A 24,640-nucleotide genomic window follows, 5' to 3' on the forward strand; every position below is an offset into this window, starting at 1 on the left:
TCTAGATATACACGTTTGTTTGGAAGATTTCCAAGACACCGCTGCTCCACCAAGAGTGAACACATATCCACTAGTGGACTTTGAGTCCTTTATATCTGATATCCAATTTGCGTCACTATAGCCTTCAAGCACCGCTGGATATCGAGTATAATGCAACCCATAATCCCGAGTGTAGCGTAAATACCTTAACACCCGCACAATACCCTTCCAATGAGAAGCATCGGGATTACTTGTGTATCTACTAAGCCTGCTAACCGAGTAGGCTATATCCGGCCTAGTACAACTCATCAGATACATTAAACTTCCAATTACCCGAGAATATTCTAACTGCGAGACACTTTCATTATTATTCTTGGTAAAATGTAGACTTAAGTCTACAGGTGTCGATGACACACTCGTATCTGATCCACTAATATTTTCAAGTATCTTATCAACATAATGAGACTGAGATAGTACAATTCCGTTAGAGATTCTGGTAATCTTAATTCCCAGAATAACATCTGCAATGCCCATATCCTTCATGTCAAACTTAGAGTTTAACAACTTCTTGTTAGTTTTGATCATTTCATCGTTACTACCTATAATGAGCATATCATCAACATATAGACACAAAATGACATAATCTCTGTCAGTGTCTTTGACATAAACACACTTGTCACATTCGTTGATTCTAAACCCATTTGACAACATTGCGTTGTCAAACTTCTCATGCCATTGTTTAGGCGCTTGCTTCAAATCATACAAAGATTTGACAAGTTTACAAACTTTCCTGCTTTGCCCTGGAGCTGAAAATCCTTCAGGTTGCTCCATGTAGATTTCTTCATTCAAATCTCCATTTAAGAAAGCTGTCTTTACATCCATCTGGTGAATTTCTAGATTGCACAAAGCAGCAATCGCAATCACCATTCGAATGGATGTTATCCTAGTAACAGGTGAGTACGTATCAAAGTAATCCAGGCTTTCTCGTTGCTTGTACCCTTTGATAACGAGCCTCGCCTTATACTTGTCAATAGACCCATCGGCCTTCATCTTTCTTTTAAAAATCCATTTGCAGCCTAAAGGCTTACAACCTGGAGGTAAATCTACCAACTCCCAGGTGTGGTTTTGTAAGATGGAGTCAATCTCACTTTTGATCGCTTCTTTCCATAATGGACTCTCAGGAGAAGTCACAGCTTCGTGGAAAGTTTGAGGTTCGTTCTCAACCATATAAGTTAAGATGTCTGGACCAAAAGATTTGGATATCCTAGCCCTTTTACTCCTTCTGGGCTCATCTAAAACCTCAATTTGATCATCACCTGAATCATCAATATGATCATCCTCACTAGCAAGCTCATCAAATTTCTCCAAAGACCTTGGAACCCTTTCATGGGTTCGGCAAGGAAAAATGTCTTCAAAGAAACATGCATTCCTTGACTCCATAATGGTATTCCTGTGTATGTCTGGAATTTCAGACTTACGTACAAGAAATCGATATGCACTACTATTATGTGCATAACCAATGAATATACAATCCACGGATTTCGGGCCTATCCTAACCCGTTTGGGTGTAGGAATTGCCACTTTTGCAAGACACCCCCACATTCGTAAGAATTTATACGAAGGCTTAACGCCTTTCCATAACTCATATGGCGTCTTGTCCACCTTCTTCCGGGGTACTTTATTCAGAATGTAATTCGCAGAGAGAATTGCTTCCCCCCACAAGTTCTGTGGCAATCCAGAACTTATCAACATTGCATTCATCATTTCCTTTAGCGTCCTATTCTTCCGTTCAGCAACCCCATTTGATTGAGGAGAATAAGGCGCCGTGGTTTGGTGGATAATCCCGGATTTAGCACAAATCTCAATAAACGAAGATTTATACTCACCACCACGATCACTTCTTAGAGCCTTAATCTTGCGGCCTACTTGATTCTCAACTTCATTCTTATAAAGAACAAACTTGTCAATCGCCTCATCTTTGCTTTTGAGCAAATAGACATAACAATACTTAGTACAATCATCAACAAAAGTGATGAAGTACTTATTGCCACCACGTGATTGTATAAATTTTAAGTCACACACATCACTATGCACTAAGTCCAATGGCTCTGAACTTCTTTTAATAGAATGAAACGAAGATCTTGTCAACTTCGCTTCAACACAAGTTTCACACTTGTGTTTCGGATTAATCTTAAAAGATAGTATATGATCTAACTTGATTAATCTACGTAAAGATTCAAAGTTCACATGTCCTAGTCTACCATGCCACAAATTAGAAGACTCAAGCATGTAAGCAGAAGAAGATGCATCTTTATTCATCTTTGGGATAACAGTCATTACATTGAGTTTAAACATACCCCCCAACATATAACCCTTACCCACATACATTCCGCTCTTGGTCAAAACGACCTTGTCGGACTCAAAAACAATGCGAAAACCATGTTTACTAAGAAGAGACCCTGAGACAAGATTTTTACGAATGTCCGGAACATACAGGACTTCGTTCAAGGTCAGCTCTTTTCCTGACGTCAACTTCAGGACCACCTTTCCTTTCCCCTCAACAATCGAGGTAGTAGAGTTTCCCATAAACAACTTCTTACCGTTTGTAACCGGTTCGAAAGTTGTAAACAGATTGTTCTCGGAGCAGATGTGGCGTGTAGCCCCAGTATCAATCCACCATTCTCTTGGGTTTGAACCTACCAGATTCACCTCAGAGACAACGGCAGACAAGTGCATATCATCCTCCTCATGGGTGTGCTCTTGTAAATCTGCCATATGAGCACGAGGTTTAGTCTTGTATGACTTCTTCTGCTTGTGGCAGTCACTAGCCCGATGCCCATTGCTACCACAGTTATAGCACTTCCCAAATAACCGATTACTTGGTTCCGGTGGCTTGTAAGCCGGCTTCTTTGCAACACCACCTCTAGGCCCCAACTTAGAGGGCTTCTTTCTTATTCCAGAAGATTTGCCATGTTCAATGACATTGGCTTTTACTGAGGAGGTACTCCCTCCTTTCTTTCTATTATCCTCCTCAATCCGGAGTCGGACCACCAGCTCTTCAACTAACATTTCCTTGCGCTTGTGCTTCAAGTAGTTCTTGAAATCCTTCCAACCATTGGGAAGTTTCTCAATGATCACAGCAACTTGGAATGACTCGTTCAAAGGCATTCCTTCAGCATGAATTTCATGCAAGATCACTTGAAACTCCTGGACTTGGCTTATCACAGTTTGAGAGTCTACCATTTTAAAATCAAGGAACCGGCCAACCACAAAATTCTTTGCCTCGGCATCCTCAGTCTTATACTTTTTGTCCAGAGATTCCCATAACTCTTTTGCTGAGCTCTTGGAACAAAACACACTATAGAGTGAGTCTGCCAAGCTGTTGAACACATAGTTCCGGCAAAGATAGTCTGTCTGCTTCCATGTGTCAAGCGCCATGACTTTCTGCCTATCAGGCTCATTCTCTGCCACGGCTGGAGGATCCTCGCTCAGAACCTTTGCAAGGTTTAGCGTGGTCAAGTAGAACAGCATCTTTTGCTGCCATCTCTTGAAGTTCACCCCAGCAAATTTCTCTGGGCGCTCATGATGACTGAGCGGTCCTCCCGGAACAGCCGGAGTAACGCCATGGTTGACCACAGAGGTCACAACAGTAGGGGTTAGCAACCCAGTTGCCCCGGGGTTCAGATCCCCACCAACATCAGCAGTAGCAGCAGCATCAGTGATAGTTGCCATTTTGAACAAATAAAACCTCCTTTTTAGCCAAGGCTAAACACTTTGGTTTCTATTCCAAAAAACCAAACCAAAATCCAAACTTACAAGCAATTTAAACTTGCAAACAATTTAAAATTGCTACAACCAAATACATGCATATAAAATGCGTCTAATAAGAAAATAAACTTGCTACTACAAATTGGTAAACAAACCAAGTAAATCTCAAAAAAAAAAATTTCTTCAAACATAAAGAAAAATAACCAATCCAATTGAGGATTATAAGTAGTCCAAACAATTCCTTTCTACGCTTAGGTATGCCTACAAAGAGAGTTAGTAGAAAACGACAACATAATATAAAGCAATTGTACATACAATCAAATATTATTTAACCTTCTAGCAAATCATAGAATAGCAAAATAACTAAAGAATTAAGATACTATACAAGTTACAAAACCCTATAACTTCTACATTAAATTAAAAAATTAATTGCCATAAATTATATAAGAATTTAATTCACAATAACCATGTAAATAAATATAGGCAAGTTACACAAATTTTATAACTTCAAAGAACTACATTTAATTCAAACTTTAATTCATCCAATTAAATCACACACTATTCATGGAAATAACTTATGTGTATAACTCTAGAAAATTAGAAGCAATTTCACATGCAAATTAGATAGTAAAGCTAGAAGCATGCAAAATCAAAATATACATATTTAACATTAGACAAATAGGATGAAACCAAATAAATAGCATGCAGTTTATGTAAATAATTTGAATTGTTTATATGTAATAAACTAATAACCAAGCACTTCAAGTATATAACCATTCAACCATTAAAATGCAAAAATTCTAAAGATTAAATCATGTAATCTAGTCTAGAAAATAATAAGCATGTAACAAATTAAAACTTAGAATAGAATAGAATTAGCATGTCAAATTGCAACATCAATAAATTATATTTTATAACCTTAAAATTCATGCAAATCATAGAAGGGGAATGATGAACCATACTCATAAAATAAGATCAGAGTAATACAATTAAGTATACAAATTATGATAGAGCATTCTAATTAAACTAAACAATTAGAGAATCACATTGCATAATGTACAATAATTGAAATAGGGAGCAATTCCGCAACAGTTCCTAGTAACATTATACAAATGTCTATATAAATCTATTCGATCAATTTTATAGGAAAAACATATATGAGAAATCTGTTTTAAGCTTGTTGTTCAAATTTTGAAATTAAATAAATAGATTTATGAAGAAATCAAATTATATATATACTAAGAATACATGCTAATAATTACAACTAAATTTCAACAGAAATACACAAAACAATAAAAGGGTAAAGAGACGAAACCGAAGCCTGCACGGAAGCAGTTTCCTTAAAATAGATTTCGCCGCCTCACTGGTCAAGTGCTTGAGAAATCCCGGCGTCTGTCTCCCAGGATACGACGGTCAAAACCAACTACGGCAGAAGCACTCTCTGTCTAGCTTAGCGAACAAAACAGTGGCAGCACTCTCTCACTGTAGGAACTTTCAGGCAAACTGACTTGTGAAATGGAAGTAAAAATTTCTGTGTTTGAGACTTGACAGGAGGGTCTCAATTTATACATGTATAGGGGAGAGAGGAAGAGCCTCCAGCCTTTATGGCTGTTCATAATGCACCATTAACCTCTGCAATAAAGGCAGGAGTTACAAACCCCATTAATGCAGGAGTTACAAACCCCATTAATGCAGGAATTACAAACTTCATTACCTTTTTTCCATGAAGCTAACTTCATGAGGTAATTTTTCATTCAAATCTCAATGGTTTTTGGCCATTCACAATAGATGGTTGGGACCCACTTTAATCTTTAATTAAAGTCACCAAAAAAAAAAACCATTTTTTCCAACAGTAAATACCAATATTATAATAGCAATTGAGCAAAAGATAAGACAAATATTTAATTAATTGAATAGAATTTTTTTTTTACATGTGCTTTCTGTGCTGCTGCTGATTCGTGGACCTTGTGCTTTGTTTTGTTTTGTGTGCTACTGCTAGGTTTGCTCTTTGTTGGGCTGCTGCTGTCAAGTTGTTGGAAAAATTAGATTAAGAGTAGTTAGGGTTAGGAATTACATAGAGAGAGAGAATGAACATTTTTAATTTTGAATAGGCTTTTTAATTTTTTAATGGGTCAATTATTTTAAGTTAATTTAGGTTTTCTTTAATTTTTTTTTTTTGATCTAAAACATATCTAATATTACACTAAACTATAATAGGAGGAGGTCCCTTTTTTGAGTCTATTTTGAGGGACCTTAGGCAATAGCCTGGTGCGCCTATGGCCAGGGCAGGGCCTGTCAAAAAAAAAAAAAAAAAAAAAAAAAAAAAAAAAAAAAAAAAAAAAAAAAAGAAGAAGAAGAAGAAGAAGAAGAAGAAGAAGAAACCTTAGGTCTTTTGGATTTACACAAAAAGTAGTGGGATTACATGAGGACTTACGGGTAGTTTGCCCTAACATTTGTTTATTGCTTAAAAATAAGTAAACCAAAAATTAAGGTTAAAACAAATCATCTAGACTTATAACTTCTTCTCTTTTTTTTTTTAATTTTATTTTTATTTCGTTGACACATAATTTCTACATTCATCTTGTCTAATTTTTCACTTTCAGAGTAGAATTTGGGGTAAATTATACTTACATTTCCTGAGATTTTTGATAAATACAGAGACTTTTCTATGATTTTAATAATTACAAAAATCTCCTCTACTTTTTTTTGACAATATCAAGATTCTCCCAATCTGTTAATTTAGCATAAATACCATTACTTTTCTATCCAAAATGAACATATTGCCCCTTTGAACTAATAAGCTATTTAAATGAAAATTTTCACCCACCTCCCTTGAGATTTTACATACATATTATTAAAGATCCATACATATTTTAACTTAACACCCAATAGTTTAATATAACAAATTAAAAATTAATATAATACTTATAAAACTTATTTCACACTATATAAACAACAAAATATTTTTCAATTTTAATTAATGGATTTATTATTTAAATTTATTTTTTATTTTCTTTTTTTTTAAGTTGAAACAAATGGATTATTTTTTTCCCAGCAATTTGTCATCCTTATTTATTCATATGTAAGAAAATTATTTATTCCTAAATTGTTAAGACATTATTAACAAATTTTTATTTTTATCTTCGAGTCATTAAATTTCTAATCGATGCATATTTTTTTTTAAAAAATGCAGGTTATTCTTACATGATTAAAATAAAATTAATCTTTATTTGAATGGAGAAATTGTTTTAGAATACTAAAATACTCAATTAATTTGTTGTATGATAGTTAAAATATATTTTTCCATCTTTATTTTTCTCAATTAAACTATTTTTATTAAATTAAATCTTAAAATTAATTTCTCACCATCATTAATGGTTAATTTTTTACTTTATTTTGTAATTTCTCGCTATTATAAACAAAAATAAAATAAAAATTCAACCATTATTGAGGGTGAGAAATAAATTTTAAGATTTAATTTAATAAAAAAAGTTTAAATGATATAAATAAAGATGAAAAAATAGACTTTAAGTATCATACATAACAATTAATTGAATATTTTATTATTCTCAAATAATTGCTCCATCCAAGTAAAGATTAATTTTAATTTTACGTGTAAAAAATGACAAATTGTTTGAATTGTTTATAATTCTTAAATAATTTCTTAATCTTTCATTCCCTGTTAACTAATTTTAATTTATTATGTTTTTTACTTCTATTTGTATTTTTTAATTTTTTTAATCATGCAAGAAATATTAATCTGTGTTTTTTTAAATATGCATCGATTAGAAATTTAATAACTCAAAGATAAAAACTAAAATTTAAGAATAATATATAACTGAGAAAATATAAAATAATAATTTTTTTATATATGAATAAATAAATAATGCAAATAGCTGGGAAAAGAAAATAAATCTATTTATTTTAACTTTAAAAAAATTCAAATAATAAATGTATTACTTAAAGTAATAAATTTTAAGTTATTTATATTGTGTGAAAGAAGTCTTATATTAAATTATTAAGATGTTATCTAATATTAATTTTAGAGAGATTATTTATTTTTAATTATTTTATTAATATATATATATATATATATATATATTTACATTAAATGATCTAATAATGTCTTAATAATTTAAAGATTTTATTTAATATTACATGAAATTTAAGATAAATTACACTAACCTTAAGAGAGGTAAATTACATAGTTTTTTTTTTAATGATTTTAATAATTATTATGAGAGATTAATATAATTATTAAAATCACAAGAAAAGGTAAGGAGAAAGCTCATGAAAAGTAAGTATAATTTATCCTAAAATTTACCAAATCTTGGCTTTGAGATGCATGTGGGTTATTTTGAAAAAATGATTAAAAATTAATTTTTTTAACTTTTTAAAAATATATATATATATATATAAAATATGAAAAATAATATAACTCAAAATAAATTAAAAATTAAAAAATAACTCTTAAATCATGTTTCCAAAATAGGCGTATGTATGAGAAATCAGTTACTAAAGGTCGAGAGGCTTTCAAATACTCCTGGCGAAGGATCCGATGCAATGCGATATACCCTCTCTCTCTCTCTCTCTCTCAGTTATAATAAAACCGTTTCCTTCTCTCTTTCTCTTTCTCACATCTAAAGTCTATAAAGAGGCCAGAAATCCAAAGAAGAAGCTCAGAGAAATCACTCAAAGTAACGGAAAAAAGATCATTATATTCCAACAAGACCCTTCTCTCTCTCTCTCTCTCTCTCTCTCTCTCTCTCTCAATTTTAGGTTGATGTTCACGGAATTCCAGCACATTATTCCCTTCCTTGCTATGTCGAATCCAGAGCTGTTGATCCTCACAGAAGATAAAAAACAGATCGAATTCCCAGATTCCTCAATACCCACTTTAAAATTCCCAGATGGGTCTCAAATTACAACCTCCAACCTCGATCATCTTCATCACCATCAAGAAGAAGAACAAGAAGAGAAATGCGAGTCAACAGCTTCTTCTGAGACTCTCAAGCCACCATGTTTAGGACAATCTGACAACGACGACGATAATGATGGGTTCAGAACTCCAACATCTTTGGATCACAAAATTCCAGTGATCACACAATGCCCACCAGCTCCCAAGAAACTCCGGCAAAGACCATCGACGAAGAAGAGAAAAGCATTATTCAGAGACGATGAATTGATGTTTCCTTCAAAGCTACTTGGAGAAGATTTTGAACGCAAGATCAAGAGATCGAGGAGGAGGATGACGAGGGATTATAATTCAGAATAAGATTATATTATTCATCATTCGGTAGGAAAATTTTATCAAGATTTTAGAGTCTGTCACTCATCAAAATGTTACCAACCCAGAAAAATAAATAAATAAATGTCTAGAATTTGAATTATACCAATTAAATCTATTTTGGATGTTATCAATTCAAAATTCTAAATATTCTTTCTTTTTTTCTGGACATATAACATTTTTATGAAAATCATACATCTCACAATTATGTTCTATTCTATCATTTTTTTATTTTTTTTATTTTTATTTTTAAGGGTGAGATCTTGATTTGGTGGGATTGGTCTAAGAATCTGATCTGATTTTTGTAAAAGTTAAAGTTGGGAAATTAAGATTAGAGGTGAGGAAATACAGACCATGAAAAAAAGGTAGGGCATAATAAACTACCAACTTTATTGCAACCCTGCTTCTTTTGTGATCAAGGTGTTATTCAGTTCTAAAGAAGATAGAATATATTCTCAAAATGTTCAATGAAAATGGGAATTTTCTTCTTTCTTTTCTTTTCCTTTTTTCTTTTCTCTTTTTTTTTTTTTTTTCTTTTCGGTTTGTTCTTGCCAGAGGGTCATGTATGATAATTGTAGTTCATAATTCTATGTTATGAATTGTTCTATGTCAATGCAATTCAAATCGCGCATTTAGATATTGAGATTCCTATTTCATTGTAAGGTTAAGGATGTATCAGAATAGTGATGAAAATTTGAAACTAGAGGATCCTCGGCCAAATGTTGAAAATTTTGCTCGTAGGGATTATTGGGTGCAACTTCTTAGTTTTTAGTTTTGTTTCATTTTGTTTTTTTAAATTTATGTTAGTTTTTGGTATAAATTCTTCTTGTAATTTATAAGTATATAAAAAAATTACTATCTAAAAACTAGTGAAAGTGGCACCAAACAAGTCCTTATACTAAAATAATGCACTAAATATGATATTTTAAATTTATGCGTGCATAAACCAAATTAAGAGATGGAATTGTATTAGGAGTCATGTTGGAGAACGAGGAAGATGGTTTTGCATTGCCATGTATGGAATGGGATCCAACCAATTGGGTATTACATTATTGATTAAAAGGACAAAACCAAAATACCTACTATTATTCTTATAATTTTGTAAAGGGCCTGTCTTCCCTCCAGATTTGGGATTGGGGGTGCTGTTAGGTCCGTGGAGGTCTATTACGCGTCCCGTTTCAATAATCTGAATGATTAAAATTCTTCAAGTACTATATGCCTGTAAAAAATCACGTTGATCGAATATCGATAGCTATCTCATCTAGTCAATTTTCTGTCAACCATATCGATAACTATCTCATCTAGTTAATTTTCTGTCAACCAGTGTATATGTAATGAGAGAGTGATTTGTAAGCAAAAATTTTATACAGTGATATTTTAAAAATTATAAATCACTTTGATTGATTTTTTGATTTAATAAGTGAATGGATACACATCTATGCTATCATTTTGTATAAATTCTTGGGATAATTACAAAAAAAATAGTATCAATACAAAATAATTACAATGTCATAAAAGTACAATTAAATTATGCATTATATTATCCAATTAAATCTTGTACTTTCGTTTTTTTTTTTTTTTTTTTTTTTGCAAATCAGAACCAGGAGGAAGAGGGAGGAGGAGGAGGGACTGGAGGGGGAGGGGGACGAGAAGGAGGGGGACGAGGAGGAGGGACTGGAGGGGGCATAATATTCGGGGGAGGACGAGGCGGAGGCAGGGAGGAGGAGGCGGAGGCGGAGACGGCGGTCGGAGCTGGAGCTGCTGCTGCTGCTGCAACGAGCTGGCGGTGAGGCGACGACGGCGGGCGGCGAGACTCGCAGCCCTCTTCTTCCTTCTTATTCTCTCTTTCTCTCCCTCTCCCTCTTCCCCATGCGTTTCAGTTTCAGACTGAAAATGGAAGGAAAAAAAGAAGTAGTTTTGGACATGAGGAGAATTCAGGAAAAGTCTCGAGCTACCAAACATTATTCCAATATATTATCACTAGTATGTAACTGCTGGTACAATTATATGTATTAAATGCAACAGTTTCCATGAGAGGCAAACATGCTCCATGATGAGGAGTCGTCCTTTCATATTGCTCAATATCAAATACTAGTATTTAATGAATATTAATGGGAACTGTGACCCTGAATATTAATGGGAACTGTGACCCTTTATTGGCATCGGAAATTTTTTTTCTCTTCATCTCTAAAATTTTTATCCTATTATTTTTATTTTATTTTAAAAAATATCTAAGATTACAAAATTAATTCTAGAATTGAACACAATTTCTCACATAAAGAACATTTATTTTTTTGTAAACCTTATACCCATGTAAAAAGGAAGTATTTAATTCTGTAATTAATTTTTATGTAAATAAAAGAACCGTTTTATTTTCTATTGTTTGATTGTGTCACAATTTTTTTTACATTTTAAAATTATTATCAAATTTTGCAATTTAGCGCATTGATAATGGAAAACATAAAATTCAGAGGTTTTGAAGCCTAAAAAATTATTAAATATGCCTAAAGTATTATGGCATTACTTATGTGACACTACTAAATTAATGTAAATCTCCATATTTCACTAATAAAAATTTTTGGTACATAATTAATTTAATATATCAATAAATATTGTCACATGTAATACTTACAAGAGTAGCTAATAAAATTACCTTTGAGGCCTCATGCATTTCCAATAAGGACCCTTCTTGTTATTTTATTGGTGTGGACCATTGGGATACTTTAAACCTTGCTTGAATTCATGGATTTGTTTCTTATAAATAATTCATTTAATTTAATCTAATACTATATTTTACAGATAAGTGAACAATTTTTAGGGTAGATCCTTTTCCTTGGCAAGCACATCTTTCATGAAGCGTGGAAAATCAACCCTATAATCATGCTGTCTAATCTTCTTTATTTATTTTTTATTTTTTAAATGAGAATGTTTTATAAGTATAATATTCCACTAAACTTTTCATCCATCTAGTTTTTCATTTTGCACCGTAAGTCTCATTTTTTTTTTTTAATAAATATAATAGCCTTTTGTTATTATTATTATTATTATTATTATTATTATATTTTACAACTAGGCGTCAGTCTAGGTTAGTGGCAACTTAATTAATTTCGAAACCTTGAAATTAACACGAGGTAAACTTTCAGTGGTCTTTTGGATAACTTAACCTCGAGACCTTAACGCTCTATTTGTTTATTTGTTTAGGCAGAAATATTTTCTGATATTTGGTACGATTGAAAATGAAAGTCAACGGTAAACATTTTCCATGATTAATAGAAAACAAGTTTATATGGGCATAAAAATATTTTTCACTTTTGAAAGGCAAAAAATGTTTTCCGAACTAAAATCACACTATTTTATGGCAATTTTTTCCCACTCCATTTTGCCTCATTTCGGACGGTTTTCTCCCACTCCCCATAATGAAGTGGGATGGAGATGAATTTTCCTCCATTCTATCTCAGCCCAATCCAATTATATTTATTGAATATATTTATAGGTATCTAATATATATAATTTTATTTTATTAATATAATAAGACTAAACAGAACTAAATTATCTCACTTAACATCAATTTTAACTTATTTATTTCTCATTTTTCATGTTTTAACTCTCATCACTTTGACTATCATAAAATAATAATAATAATCCTATTACTTATAAAACATTAGTCATAATGTATCATAGTATCTCGGATTTTTATTAATACCATAATTCCTAAAATTATAAAATTAACTTATAATCACAGTATTTTTGTGCTTTGTAATTTCTCAAACAGTAACTATGGGAATCTATAATATGAGAACAGATTATTGCCTAGAATTATAGTGTGCAGTGAAAATTGAATGAATGTATTGTAAAATTCATATATGAAAATGCACATAAATCACATATTAATATTACTGGATAAAATTTCTGACTGTAGTATTATTTACTGTGTTTGGTTTGAGTTTTCTGAATTAAATTTTTTAAAAATTGACTTTTTTAGTTTTTGTGTTTTTTTGTTTTTAGTGAATATTTTTTAAATTTTAAACATTTTTTTTACTTTTTTAGATGCACCTTACTTAGATGAATCTAAAAAGTAAAAAATTTGTAAAAAAATATTTTAAAAAATTAATAAATACATAAAAATATAAAAAATGTACTGAATTCTTGTATTTTTTTTTATATTTTTGGTATTTAGTGAATTTTTAAAAGATTTTTTTTACAATTTTTTTCCTTTTTAAGTATATTTATGTTAGGTGTGTCTAAAAAGTAAAAAATTGCTTAAAATATTAAAAAAAATCAATAAAAACAAAAAAAAACACAAAAAATAATAAAATAAAATTTTCTGAAAAGTGTTTTAAAAAACTGGAAACCAAGCAAAGTGAATCCTCAAAATAAAATAAATTTTTAGGGATGGACCCATCACAATCACAAGATTTAATGCCAAGTAGTAGGTAGTTCCCTCGTGTAAAGTGATTTGAGATTTGAAGCGCATTGCATGGAAAATTAATTCACTAGCCCGATTTGAGATACATTTTTGTCAACTAATCATATTTTGGATTTTCTAGTCGAACCACTATTTTCAAATTAGAAGAAAATTGTTAGTGATAAGATGGATGATGGTGATATTATTGTCATTCAAAATGCTTGTCAAAATTATCAAAATCTTGAGGCAATGTTCATTCATGCAAATTAATAATTTCTTTGATTTTGAGTTTTCAAAAATACATTTTTTAAAATTTTAAATCCGTGTTCTTTTAACGTTTTTAATATTTTAATAATTTTTTTTTTTTTACTTTTTAAATCTACTTAATTTAAATACTATTAAAAAGTATAAAATTTGAAAAAAATTATTTTAAAAAATTCACTAGAAGAAATTACAAATAAAGTTAGAGTTTAGCCCGCGTAATAAAATAAACCTTGAATTTTATCAATTTAAATCATAATATTTTAATTTATTTTCAATTTAAACCATTAACCTATTTTTATTAAATAAAACCAACAGAAAAAATAACATTTTAATCAATAAATTCAATGTAGATATACATAAAATGTTTACAATACTATTTTTCATTAAGTTTAATGACTAAAATATCATTTTTTGTCAGTTTTACTTAACAAAAATAGACAGATAGTTTAAATTAAAAACAAATTAAAAATTTAAGATTCAATTTGATAAAATTAAAATTTTATTTTATTAAACAGGTCAAATTTATTTTATTTACAATTTCCCCAATCACTAAATACAAATTAGATCATGGAATTCCACTTTCTCTATGAGAGAGAGAGAGAGAGAGAGAGAGAGAGGGGTCATTGTGTGGTGTAGTCAACTTAACTTTGCTAGTGATTGGCTCAACGTGCAGGCAAATACCGTGTGAACCTTCATGAAAAAAAATTGTTCAAACAAGTGGGCATTTGCAAACTTGCTTAATTCAGATGTTCACAAGAAGTAATGCAAACCACTACATACCTGTATCAAAAACTCTACCACAAATTCCTACATCTACCTCATTTGAAGGAATTTTTTTATTATTTTTAGATCCCTTCTGTTTTATTTTTCAAATGGAATGTGCATTTATGCAATAATAATAATTATTAATTTTCCATAGGTCAAAAGTCTATTATGACACTACTTTTTTTTTTAATGGGAATAGCTTCCCTCCCGTCTGTGATCGGACTGGAGAGTACTGTTGGACCCGTGGAGGCCCACCACAGGTCCTGTTTCGATAATTCGAAATGTTCAATGCGTAGAACTCGTCGAGTACCATATGCGTATAAAAAATTACGTTAATCGAATTTTGATAGTTATGTAATCAAATCAGATTTTTGTAAGTCATTTATTTTTCACTGTCTATTTTTTTTCATACAAAACTAATTTGATGACATAGCTATTGATATCCGATCAACGTGATTTTTTACAGGAATATAGTACTCAACGAGTTTTACACATTGAACGGTTCAGATTATCAAAACAGAACCCGTGGTGAACTCCCACAAACCCAACAATACTCTCCAGTTCAATCACGACTAGAGGAAAGCCATTCATTTTTTTATAGATTTGCTATTATGATGACACTACTTGCAACCCAACATGGCCATCAAGCAAGTTACATATTTAGATATACTTTGAAAATTTTATATTTGGAGATTTTTACATTATTTATCAATTGTGAATATTTTGAGATAAATAAATAAGATTTCAAGAAGCAGAAAATCTTAAGCCTCAAACTCTCTTATGTTGTCATGATTCAATACCAATTCTAGTACTTTCAAATTTAATAACCCTCAAGGGTGGGATTGAAGCTTTGATCGGGATTGCTAATCCTTTGATTTTTTTATTTTTATTTTTTGTTTTTTGTTTAATTATTGAGATTAATAATGAGAGGTTAATAATCCATAAAATTAGTATAGAATTACTTGCCCAACAAGCTGAGAGAAATAAATAATTCATTCTTATCTACGTTTGTTTTACAATAAATATGAAAATATATCATCCCACTATGTTCGTTTTGCATTATTAGTTGTAGGATTAAAAAATCTGTCAATTTTGTTAAATAAAATGTCCATCGATATTTGATTCAAATAACAAAAATTGCAACCAAATAATAACATGTAAAACTCATAATTAATAATTCTAATCCTATGCTATAATCTGTCCAATCAAACATACCCTTCTTCGTGTTTGTTTCCCCACTATATTATTGTTAATCCCATCCATAGGATTATTCACATAATTTCATCTAACCATAAAAATAATTCCCCTCTTATTTCATATATTATGTTATATCTCCTATTCTAATTAAAAATAGTACAACTATGCCTTTGGCATTACTAATCTCATCTAATATTTATACGTAGGGAAGTGATTGAGACCCCCTTTAATCACCACCCCCACACACACGTGACGGGTGGTGATTGAAGGAGAAGGAAAAAAAAAAAAAAAAAAAAAAAAAAAAAAAAAATTGGCCAATCAGAAAGAGATGGGGTCAAACGGGGTGCCTCCTTGAGGGGGTCCAACTCATTTTCCTTATACGTAATACTAACATAGTCCCAATCAAATTAACAAAAATTTATACCAATTATCAATCTAGAAAACGTTTGAAATCCTAAAATCTCCCTCTTAAATTTATATTAATTACGTAAGTTGTTACATGTTAGTGGTTGATTCATGTTCGTTGTGGGTGAATTTATTTTTATCTGAATTTATGACACAATGCCCTTATGTAACTGAATTTATTTTCCTTCCTAGTTGAATTTATAATTTGAAATTGCGTAAATCCACACAACAAACATCATATATATCCCATAAAAAATAAAATAAAAAAAATTTTAAAAAAAAAATCGTATATATACAGGGTAAATCACACTCACCTCCTCTAAGATTTGAGAAAAAAATTGGTATAATTACATTTGTCTCCTTCAAGGTTTTAATTAACATAATACTTAAACTTCTTTTATCAATAATTTGTTAATCGTATGGATAAAAAGATAATGTTGTTATCTCTTTTCTTATTAAAATGTATATTCACCTTTGTTTATGTCAATGTCTATTCACCATCTGCTTTAATTTTGATCATTTTAACTTTATTAAAAGAGACGTAAATGTAATTATGCCAAACCTGTGAGACTAACTCCATTTTTTCGAAACCTTTGGGGAGTTAAGTGTAATTTACCCATATATATAATTAGTTCTAATAATAAATAAATAAATAAATTTTGAAAAAAAAGAGTGCACTAAATAACCAAATACAAATCTGTCAAATGGGATGGGGGCTGAATTTGAATTGGACACAACCCTATATATGGCTAGGCTTCACTCATGTATAAAGTTTGTGTCCAATTACGTGCTCCACCCCACGTCAAAAGGTTATATATCCAAATAGAATCAATGGTGCATGTAGAAGAGTCAGTTTTGAAATTCACTTACTTGGTAACCCCCAGGGACGTGAGGAGAGAAAGCTGACTGTTTCATTCCAACCAGTCATTACCCTTGTTTTCCTCTCTTCCATCCTCTTTCTCACCAGCCATTTCTCTCCTGCAAAAAAAAAAAAAAAAAAACACACACACACACACAAACTCATCACTAACGATCAGAGACATTTCATCATCTATGTTCTCTCTGTTTTTTGATTCAATCTTTTGATTTCTACTCATCCATGTACTACAATGACCCAAGATCACAAACAAGGTTCAGCAATGGACCACCAGGATCAGAAAAAGGGTGCTACCATGGAACGGAAAAAGACAATGACGATGAACTGGGACGGTTTAGGAGATGACGATGACGATTGCTTCTTCGAAACCTTTGATCGACTTTCTTCAGCTATCTCCCTTGACTTGGCGTCTTCTGGGTCAGACGATGATGAGTTCGATGACAGCCGCATGTCTTTTACTTCGACCATCTCACAGGCCGCTATTGACGACCTCCGCAGCTTCGAGACAGCCAACCGAGGCCCTGCATCCATATTCGGAGATTACGACATGTGGATGGCAGAACCTGGATCAATTAAGGATCGTCGTAGGCAGCTACTTCAAGGTATGGGGTTATCGAGTACCAAGAACCTTCTCAGCCTTGTCAGCACCAAGCTCATGCATGTTTCTTCAAAGAAAATTAGCAATGATCAGCCTTCAACAACATCATCAGCCATTGAATCATCCCCCTCTAAACCGATGCCCAACCCTAAATCTGAATTTGAGACTAAGCCTAAGCCTAAGCCTGAGCATGAGCATGAGTCTGAGTCTAAGCCTAAACCTGAGCATGAGCCTGAACCTGAGCCTCAGCCTGAGGCCTTGATGTCAATTGTACTTGTCCGGTCAAGATCAGATGGAGACATCTTATCATTTTCAGCAAACACCAGGAAGAGAAAGGAAGAACTCATAGGTACAGTATCAAAACAGCGTCTCACTAGAACATCATCAATGTTATTAGCATCACATTCTGGTATAGGTCAATATGCCAATACCGTCACACCACAAAGGGTGAGAAGAAACAGATCTTTGATACCCAATAGTGGGGCGTTGCCAGATATGTTGTCGGATGGTCAGTTTAGCGCGTTCTTTTTGATAAAGAATTTGGACACAGGTAAGGAGTTCATTGTTAAAGAGTTCAATAGTGAGGGGATGTGGAATAAACTCAGTGAAGTTGAGACTGGGAAGCAGCTCAGCATGGAGGAATTTGAGAAGACTGTCGGTCATTCACCTGTTGTTAAGGAGCTTTTGCATCGTGAAAATGTATCAACAGATGATGAAAAAAAAGGTGGCGCAAATGCAGGAAATTCATACCTTACCAAGAGCTTCAGAAACAGCAAGAGAAGGGGGGTCGCATTCTTGAAGAACATAAGGTGCGTGGCAAATTCAATGAGCGGATTGATCGGTGACAAAGAGAGAGATAATTCTTCAACGGCAGATCAGCAAAACCCATCCTCCAAGTGGATTAAAGTTCGTCAGCACGGCAAGCCTATGAAAGAATTCACCGCTTTGCATTTGTGTCAAGAAATACAAGCTCATGAGGGCTCAATTTGGACAATGAAATTCAGCCCTGATGCTCATTACCTCGCTAGCGCCGGAGAAGATCGGGTAATTCATGTGTGGGAAGTCCAAGAATGTGAAGTTATGTCGGCAAAGCCACTTGACGAGTGGAGTTCTACTGGTTCCACCCCACTTCATCCCATGGCAGGAAATATATTGGAGCAACAACCTCCTCTTGCAGAGAGTTCACTGATGCCGTCCGAGAGGAAAAAAGAAAAGCCTCCTCTTCTGGAGATTTCACCAATGCCGTCGGAGAGGAAGAAGAAGGGGAAATCCTCTAACAAGAAAAAGGGCAATTCAATTCCTGATTATGTCAATGTGCCAGAAATTGTATTTTCCCTCTCAGAAAAACCAGTATGCACTTTTACAGGTCACCAGGATGATGTCTTGGACCTCTCTTGGTCAAAATCACAGGTCAGCTTCTCACCACACTGTAGATACACAAAAGGTAGAAAGAGAAAATTGTAAGTAGAAAAAAATGAATTTATTAGGAAAATCTTCCAAGAATTTGACATTCCATTGAAGCCAAAACAGCAATCTTCATTTGGATCCTTTCATACATCATAGTCTAGTTCTATGGTAATGTAGAAAGTTGACATAAAATCATGCAAATTTATATGGATTTGCAGCTACTGCTTTCAGCTTCAATGGACAAGACAGTTAGGCTATGGGACATGGAAACAAAGAGCTGTCTGAAGTTGTTTGCACATAACGACTATGGTAGAATGCCTAACCATACCATTACTGCTGAATTGCCTAATCTGCTAGTTTAACCTATTTTTGCCTTTGATGCATGATTGGTTTTGCAGTAACCTGTATACAGTTCAACCCAATAGATGACGACTATTTCATCAGTGGCTCACTCGATGCGAAGGTTCGAATTTGGAAAATACCAGACCGGCAACTCGTAGACTATACCGACCTTCATGAAATGGTTACTGCTGTTTGTTATACCCCTGATGGCCAGGTAGCTCCTTTGATGTTTTTCTCTTTTTCCTCAGATACTCTGTTTCGCTACTGTAATTATATTTTTTTAAAAGAAAATTTTTCACCAAGTATCAGAATCATATCTTCATCAAGCTGAGTAAGAAAAAAAGGAATTATAATATGACCAAATATTTTTATTTGGAAAATGTTTAGACCCCCACAAAAGAGGACCCCATAACCCCCACTGATGTATTGACTATTGATGTGTTTGAATTTTTTTTTAGAGTTGTGTTTGAAAGTGACATGAATGGTTCAGATCATTTTGGAGATTGTGGGGGTTGTGTTTTGTGGGGGGGTCTTTATCATTATTGTTTTTATTTATAGTTTGGGTTTTGTAAGTACAAATTTGCAAGATGATTTTGGATTTTCAGTAACATTTTATCTTCTTCATCATTGAAGGGTGCTCTAATTGGTTCACATAAAGGGAGTTGTCGTTTATACAGTACAGCTGGTACGAGCTGCTCTGCCAGATTATTCTTTTCTTTTTCAATGCTTTCTTTCTCTAATATATACAAAAAAAAATGTAATAATTTATATACTATTTGGCAACCTAGATTGCAGTCTAGAACAAAAAGAAGAGATTGACATCCAACAGAAGAAAAAGACTCAAGCAAAAAAAATCACTGGTTTTCAGGTAATCCTCTTTTCTCCTAGTTTCATCTTGACATACAAAAGTCTTTCTTTCCTCAAACCAGTTATCATAAGCTAACCCTGGTTATGAACAGTTTGCCTCAGACAATCCATCTGAAGTGCTTGTAACTTCTGCTGACTCCCGGATTCGAATCATGGAGGGTTCAGACATCATTTATAAGTTCAGAGGTATTTCTTCAAAATGTAGACACATGTATAATGGGTTTTCCATGTAACAGATATTAGGGGTGGGCATGGTTCAATTTAGTTCAGTTTAGGAATAAATCAAGGACCAAACGACTATCTATGGTTTCATGAATTTTGGAACCAAACCAAACCATGAAAATCTTGGAATCAAATCAGACCACACCAAAGCAGTAAAACCCGGTTTGGTTTGGTTCAGTTTGGAACCATGATTTTAAGAAACTTGCCGTCATTCATAACATGATCACAAAATATTGCTCATAACTTGCTCAAACATCAAACAATATCTCATAATTTTTTAAACAACAAATTTTTAGATGATTGTTTATCGTTTATAACTAATTCTAGAACTATAAAGGAACACACAAGTGCAAAAGCTTAATAACTTACACACATATATATATGGGCTACTAATCAAGTACTCAAGTGTCGGTCGTAAATAACAAATTATGCATCTATACTATATATCTAAATGGCCCGGTTTGGCTTCAAACTAAAACCGTAACTATAAAACCATAGACCGAACCGTGAAGTATGGTTCACCTATTTTAAGAAGATCGGACTGGTTTACAATTTTTTCCGTTTTTTTGCTCAACCTAACGGATATGATGTTGGGTAACAGGTTTCAGAAATACTAGCAGCCAAATTTCAGCTTCATTTAGTGCAGATGGAAAATATGTTGTATGTGCAAGTGAGGACTCTCAAGTATATATCTGGAAGGTACGAAATGCAGGTGCAGGGAAAAGCAAAGGTTTAATAACCACAAACTCTCACGAAGCCTTTCAGTGTAGAGATGTTTCGGTAGCAATCCCATGGCCAGGTACCATGAAAATCGAACCGCCAATCATTGAAATGAGCTCCAAAAGGCACTCGAAACGCTCCACCCATCAGCCACCTTCCACCATGGGATCTCCAAGCCGGGAAGACAGCGTGGCGGGAACAAACAGTAAAAGACATTTGCCACCTCTCCCCAAGAAAAATAATGGCTTGGAGAGAGATTCAAGTTGCCGGGATGAAGACCTTGCTCAAATTTCTCGCACCGACTCTGAGACTGGAATCGGAGAGTCATTCAATTCAGATTCTTCGTCAATTAGATATGGTGACTCACCTTCTATTTCCAATTCTGGGAGTTCTCCGTCTCAGTCTTGGTCCTCCAGGTCTTTGTTTGAGGGTAGTAGCCACAGAGGAGGAAACACTGTCCAAGCAACAGCATGGGGATTGGTAATTGTGACAGCAAGCCTGGGAGGTGAGATCAGAGCTTATCAAAATTTTGGGTTGCCAGTTAAGCTTGGCCGCCAAGCCATTCTCTTCAGAGACCTCTCATAAAAAGGTTTTGTATCAGTAAAAGGTACTTGGTTTTTCTTAATTAAAATTATGTACTTTTCAAATATAGTTATAGCTGAAGATGTGTTTAACAGGTTATAGTTATAAGTACTGCATGTGTTTCTAGGTTCTTAGAATAATATTGTACAAGAAAACCCAGACAACCTGGGTTGGTGAATTCACACAACTCCACACTCTCTTGGAGGAGGAGTTTGCATTTGAAACGATTCTTTTAAGATCTTTTTTCATGTTACTTCCATTTATGGGTACATTTGCAGCGCAAACTAACTGCTTTAGTTTGCTCCCACATATTTTATTGCCTATTATGATAGTCTTAAGTTTTTTATACATTCAACTTTCTATATCCATATATTAAAGAATTCAGGGGAAACAAAGAAAGAAAAGATTTTTTCCCCCCATATTGTTTCACAAGAAGAGTATGGAATTATTATTCCCTGTTATTTCTTTTCTGAATTTCCAAAGAAAGAAGTTAAGAAAATAGTTTTTTCTTTCCCAGTAATTTTTCCTTAATAGTAATTCTGTTTAAGGGTAAAACTGTAATAAAAAAAAATTAATTTTTGGTGGTTGTACTTAGAAATATTGTGTGTCAGCTCCCTTGATTTGGCCAAGTTGTGAGAGACAAGTGGGCAAGTTGTCCATATATAAAAGAATATGGGGGAAGAAAAGAACCCTAACAGCCATTAACTGAAGAGCTTATAAAAAAAATCCACAAAATTTATGAATGAAGACTCATAGCACTCAAGCAATTATATAACAGAAAAACAGATGTCTGAGTACACTAAAGCATAAAGGTTGTGTAAACTGTTTCATAGATATGGTAATAAGGTCCATAAACATTATTTTGTTTAGTTAGGAACTTACAATCTGGTTAACACCAATCGGCAGCTTTTCCTCACTTTTCATGAAAAAAGAGGAAGAGTCAATCACCCATCACCATGGATATTTTGCCTTCTGCCCTTCCCTTCAAATGGCCACAGATTGAGGAGCAAGCATTACCTATGAGAACAAGCCACTGTGACCAACGCTTATCTGCGGAAAACATAGTTCATAAAAGCAAAAAACAAAACAGGAAGTACTATACCTTCTTCACACGGCTGTTCTTTGTAATGCCCCAGTTAGACATGATAAGAGCTTGGCTATTGATAACCCGCAATCATCTAAACGCTATTGCTAGATTCTCAGTGGTGTAATTTGCATGAGTCAAAATATTGAACAAAAACGCAATGTGGGATTTGGTAACCATCTATTTTTCAGTTTGGCCGTTCATCCCTAAGAAATCAGATAGCAGAATAATTGCCGGAGATTCTGAATAGCTGAAATTTTTGAGGTACATATATGCAAAAAAGATGGAAATGGATGAATTATTATATAAGCCCATAAAAACAATGAATTTGCAAATAACTGCAAATTTATTAAGAAAAATAGACTGGATGCAATTGGATTTGCTTTTGTAGGTCGATGTAAATAAAAAACTGCCTCATCCCCAATTCGGGTAAGATAGTACTGGTCAGATCTTGAGATTCACTATATAATTTTACCATTTCAAAGGTGCAAAAAATGAAAGTAAGACTGCAATATTAACTTAGAAGTTAGAATTCTGTTAATGGTGGGTATCAACATAATCAGTATAATTAAGCAGAGCTTCTATTTAAGGATTGAGGAAATAAAGCAGGCGATCTTACCAAGAACCAAAAAAAACTGTATAACATGTGTAACAGTGACTTCAACAAAAAAATAATAATAATAATTTCAATCTTGTACAAATTCTTATTATGATCCATTACATTAGGAGGGCAAGAAACTAAGAGAGTGTCATATTTTGCCTACATCTTTAAGTACTCCAACTGCAACATCAACCTCCAATAATAGTTCCAATTTCCAAACTGCAAAAATTTTCATGCACTATTTTTTAACTTAAAATCCCATGAAACAAGTAACCAAATACTGATAAAATGGATATATCGGTAACTGGATATCCCAATATGTGGACACTATCCAATAATATTAATGTTGCTTCAAAATAATTGCAAAGAATAAAAACAAGGGGAAATTACAAATTAGTCTAAAAGACCAAAAATAATTACAAAAAAATGGGTAGTGCAACTTTTTCTGTGCAACAAAACCACAACAAAAGTTTCAACTCCTCCCCCCCCCCCCCCCCCTTTTTGGCAAATACTTTTCCCACTTCCTGTCTTATAATTTCCACTAAAAACAAACACACACACACACATCCAAAAAAAAAATTGTATAAAGTGATAACATTGCAAGTTTTGTATGTTGCATAACAAGTTGGATTGCTAAAATACAAATTGCTCCTATAATTTTGAAAATTACATCCTGTCCTGTAAAGTTTCTAATTTCACAACAAACGGTCTATTAATAAATCATCAAATTAATTAGCAGTTTTCACGATGGCAGAAATTTATTTCAATTAATATTAAGGTAATTTTATTATTATATTGGATAACAGTTAGAAATTTTATTTTTTTAGTTAATTCTCTTAAATAAAAAATTTTAACAAAAGGTCATTGTAATTTTTCAAACTACAAGGCCAATCTGTATTTTAAGTAAACCTGGGTGTATTCAGCTAAAGGATTGTAGCTTGTGTTTGTGTGTGTGTGTGTGTGAGAGAGAGAGAGAGGGAGAGAGAGATGAATAGCCTCTAGCAAATCACTAGAAATGCATCACACTCCATGAAATGAAGAACCTAAGACCTAAAAGCATTACAAAACCTCCACAGAAAGATAACAACGACGAGACTTAGATATATATACATACATTTATGTAGATACATAAGGTTAAAATACGATTGTTACCGAATCGTTGAGCTCGAGACCGCCATTGATGCTCTGCTCTAAACAATGCTACTGGTGTAGTGACTCTGCTTTTGCTTCTCTTTCACGGGTCTCTAATCCTTATGGGCTTTGGACCTAA

At 33.0% G+C, this 24,640-nt stretch overlaps 1 protein-coding gene and 1 long non-coding RNA gene across 11 annotated transcripts; one reads left to right on the forward strand and one right to left on the reverse strand.

The window, feature by feature from the left end:
* Window positions 1–5,666: 5,666 nt before the first annotated feature.
* Window positions 5,667–24,640, reverse strand: LOC114264023 (uncharacterized). 10 transcript variants are annotated; one of them, XR_014342035.1, is made up of 8 exons: window positions 24,523–24,620; window positions 23,530–23,589; window positions 22,788–23,019; window positions 22,568–22,702; window positions 18,296–18,972; window positions 17,242–18,212; window positions 16,941–17,048; window positions 5,667–5,769 (listed from the first exon to the last, which is right to left on the reverse strand). It is a non-coding gene; the product is annotated as an uncharacterized LOC114264023 (long non-coding RNA). The 10 variants fall into 10 exon arrangements; XR_014342039.1 differs by lacking the exon at window positions 5,667–5,769 and adding an exon at window positions 21,471–21,669 and having other exon boundaries at window positions 16,289–17,048; XR_003629756.2 differs by lacking the exon at window positions 5,667–5,769 and having other exon boundaries at window positions 16,712–17,048; window positions 18,296–18,470; window positions 18,566–18,972.
* On the forward strand, window positions 16,943–21,867 carry LOC114264022 (uncharacterized). The gene is made up of 8 exons (XM_082891441.1): window positions 16,943–17,603; window positions 17,676–18,955; window positions 19,171–19,261; window positions 19,351–19,508; window positions 19,928–19,979; window positions 20,083–20,162; window positions 20,254–20,347; window positions 20,985–21,867. Exons 1-8 carry the CDS (start codon window positions 17,180–17,182, stop codon window positions 21,686–21,688), a joined length of 2,883 nt encoding a protein of 960 aa, XP_082747567.1. The 5' UTR covers window positions 16,943–17,179; the 3' UTR covers window positions 21,689–21,867.

Source organism: Camellia sinensis, chromosome 10 (genome assembly GCF_055761805.1).
Source record: "Camellia sinensis isolate YWXY chromosome 10, ASM5576180v1, whole genome shotgun sequence".
NCBI classification, from domain to species: Eukaryota; Viridiplantae; Streptophyta; class Magnoliopsida; order Ericales; family Theaceae; genus Camellia; species Camellia sinensis.

What these genes read in the sequence shown, in the direction of transcription:
- LOC114264022 (XM_082891441.1), top strand. Translation starts at nt 17,180, where the DNA reads ATGACCCAAGATCACAAACAAGGTTCAGCAATGGACCACCAGGATCAG. An exon ending in TCGTTTATACAGTACAGCTG is followed by an intron (nt 19,980 to 20,082) that starts GTACGAGCTGCT and finishes TTGGCAACCTAG; the next exon opens with ATTGCAGTCTAGAACAAAAA. An exon ending in CATCATTTATAAGTTCAGAG is followed by an intron (nt 20,348 to 20,984) that starts GTATTTCTTCAA and finishes GTTGGGTAACAG; the next exon opens with GTTTCAGAAATACTAGCAGC.